Source organism: Hevea brasiliensis, chromosome 7, assembly GCF_030052815.1.
Source record: "Hevea brasiliensis isolate MT/VB/25A 57/8 chromosome 7, ASM3005281v1, whole genome shotgun sequence".
NCBI lineage: Eukaryota > Viridiplantae > Streptophyta > Magnoliopsida > Malpighiales > Euphorbiaceae > Hevea > Hevea brasiliensis.
The window spans coordinates 95652252-95655350 of record NC_079499.1 but is presented as its reverse complement, the minus strand read 5'-3'; the positions used below and the strand labels follow the sequence as shown (position 1 = coordinate 95655350).

The 3099-nt window shown below is 31.8% G+C and overlaps 1 protein-coding gene across 1 annotated transcript; it reads left to right on the top strand.

Moving 5' to 3' along the window:
- Positions 1–234: 234 nt before the first annotated feature.
- Positions 235–1416, top strand: LOC110654970 (probable esterase KAI2). Its single transcript, XM_021811113.2, has 2 exons — positions 235–761; positions 854–1416. Exons 1-2 carry the CDS (start codon positions 268–270, stop codon positions 1296–1298), a joined length of 939 nt encoding a protein of 312 aa, XP_021666805.2. The 5' UTR covers positions 235–267; the 3' UTR covers positions 1299–1416.
- Positions 1417–3099: the final 1683 nt, after the last annotated feature.

Genomic DNA, 3099 nt, shown 5'->3' with positions numbered 1-3099 from the left:
ATATAATATAATACACCAAATCCTTTTGGGACAGATGTTTCTTTCTTTCATATAGGTGTCAATATCACTATCCTTCAAATAAAAAAATAATTAAATTTTTATTTCTTTAAAATTATTTTTTTTTAATACTCTCTCGAATCCCGATATATAATATAAATTTTCCTGTTTTCAAGCCTATGATAATTAGCCTAGAAAACTAGTAGGTGCCAGAACCGCTAAAGATCAGTAAATTAAAATAAAATAAGGAAATACAGGTATCAAAATTGAATGAGAAGTGAAGTGTATTCGCGGGATCGAGGAACAGAGCTCCACAACGTACGTTATCATGCACTCGAAAGCAAAATAAATAGTCTCGATGGAGCAAATGGAATTCCAAAGAATGCCCCAGAAAAAATGGGAATAGTAGAAGAAGCACACAACGTGAAGGTTTTGGGTTCAGGAGAGCAAGTGATAGTCCTATCTCATGGGTTTGGGTCAGATCAATCGATCTGGAGGTACCTTGTGCCACACATGGTTGAAGATTATCGTGTGATCTTGTACGACAACATGGGTGCTGGAACTACAAATCCAGAGTATTTCGACTTCGAAAGGTACTCGACTATCGAAGGTTTTGTTTATGATTTGCTTGCTATATTAGAAGAATTGCAGGTGAAATCTTGCATCTTCATTGGTCACTCTGCTTTGAGCATGGTTGGTGCCATTGCCTCTGTTTCTCGCCCTGATCTTTTCTCTAAACTCATCATGCTCTCTGCTACTCCAAGGTAAATCACTAAATTCTATGTTTATGATGAATTCGTGTCTTGTCTTGGTCCGGTTTGTGAGCCACTCAACAGGCTTTTCTTGTTGAAACTAGGTTATTGAATGATGAGGACTACCAAGGAGGAATGGAGAGACGAGACGTAGAGCAAATATTCGAAGGAATGAGGTCCAATTACGAGGCGTGGTGCCAAGGATTCGCCCCTCTAGTGGTGGGTGGAGACATGGACTCGGTAGCGGTGCAAGAATTCTCCCGAACCCTCTTCAATATGAGACCTGATATAGCACTAAGTTTAGCCCAGGTTATATTTCTAACCGATATGAGACATGTTCTACCCTTGGTTACGACCCCTTGCCACATCCTGCAAAGCATGAAGGACATGGCTGTGCCAGTGTTCGTATCTGAATATTTGCATCAAAATATTGGTGGCCAATCCATCGTTGAGGTCATGCCAACCGGCGGCCACTTGCCCCAGTTGAGCTCACCAGAAACTGTAATTCCGGTGATTCTCAAGCACATTCGCCTTGATATAACTGAGTGATCTCTACCATGTATCAATATCATGATATGATCAGAATATTTCTTTTTCTCTTTGTAGCTTAAATTTACACTAAATATTCCAGTAACTAAATTAAAAGAAATGTTTTTGTTTTGTTAAATTAGCTTTGTGGCCGCAAATTAAGCCACGCTCTTGCAGCCATATGAGGCTGCGAGTTCAATCCTTTTAATTATTATGATTATATGGTAGCTAATGGTCTAGTGGGATGAGGCGCTAGGTCGCTTAAGCAACGTTCAGATTTGAAACCTGACGTCGTGGATGGAGCAGACTGAGTTGGGAGGGTCGCCCCCCATAATGGGCCTCTACAGTATCCAATTCGGATTAGTCGGCCAGTGAGTCGGAGACCGGGTGGTTTAGACCAAACAAAAAAAAGAAATATATCTAGCAGGAAAATATTAAATTTCAGTTATCAACCAGTCTAGACTTGACTTAGTAATTAAAACTTAAAGCATATTACTCACCTCTCAACTTAAGTTTGACTTCTCACCCTTTCAATTATTCACTAAAAATAGCGAAGCAATTTACTTTGGTATACCATGTAAAAAAATTTCTGTCCATTGTCTCAACGTTGGAAAATTACATATTGTCATTGTAATTTCATAACAGCATTTGACATGAAAAATGACAAACAAATGATGTTAGATACATTAGTAAATATATAATTATTTTAAAAAAATGTAAGATAGTTATAAATTTTTGAAATTCATACGTACATACATGTCCACTTATTATTAGATTACCATTCATCACTGTTATTATATAATTTTTTACCAACGTGAGACACTAACTGCGGCCTCCAAAGGGGAGAAAGTATATAATGTAGCGGTGATTTCATATAATTGATCTATATGTAATGACAAGCCAATGAAAATTTTACAAATAACATTCAGTTTTTATGATATATTTAAAATATATATTCTCAAAATATGAAATATTCTTTTTTTTTTATTATAGATTCAACTATTTTAAGTGAAATGTTATCAAGATTTAATTGTATTTATTTATGAATTTTATTAACAAACATAATTAAAATGTGACTATTATAGCATATCAAGAAGTATAAAATATTATGGGAAAAATAGCATCAGTTTAAAAAAGTAATTAATAGAGCAATTACATTTTTTGTTCAAGCTTCCAATTATAATTGAGATTGAAAACATAATTTGATCATAATAATTGTAAGCACATAAAAAATGATTGTCCAGAGTATTTCTTGATTGAAACATTTTCTTTGTTGTCATCATGAAAAAATTAAATTGTTAAAATCTCCTTAAGGGAAAGTCGAATTAAGTCTTCTTTTATTTTGTGAAAAATATTTTTAAAAAATATTTTTTTTTATATTTTTTAATGTTTGAATAATCAAAAAAATAAACTAATAAAAAATATTTTTTCATCAAAAAAAAATAAATAACTTTCTCTTTCCAAAGAACGAAATCATTTTTTATTTTTTATATTTTTGATAATTTTATTAAAATATAAAAATATTTATAAATACATGGCATAAATACATATCATTATTTTAACATTGTAGCTATTTTTTACGAAATAAATAGAGATTAAATTTGAAAATAAAAGTTATATACTTACACTTCAAACTTATTATAACCCTATTGTCTCAAAGTCAATTTGAATATTATTAAATTAAAATTTATTAATAAAAAATATAATATTTTAATAATAATGGAAATGTAAATATTTATATTATTTGCGAAATTATCTATTTTTGCATATTAATAGTGTGCATGAATATGGAATTTGAAGGGTGATTATGGCTTCTATCCAT

What these genes read in the sequence shown, in the direction of transcription:
- LOC110654970 (XM_021811113.2), top strand. Translation starts at nt 268, where the DNA reads ATGAGAAGTGAAGTGTATTCGCGGGATCGAGGAACAGAGCTCCACAAC. An exon ending in ATGCTCTCTGCTACTCCAAG is followed by an intron (nt 762 to 853) that starts GTAAATCACTAA and finishes TGTTGAAACTAG; the next exon opens with GTTATTGAATGATGAGGACT.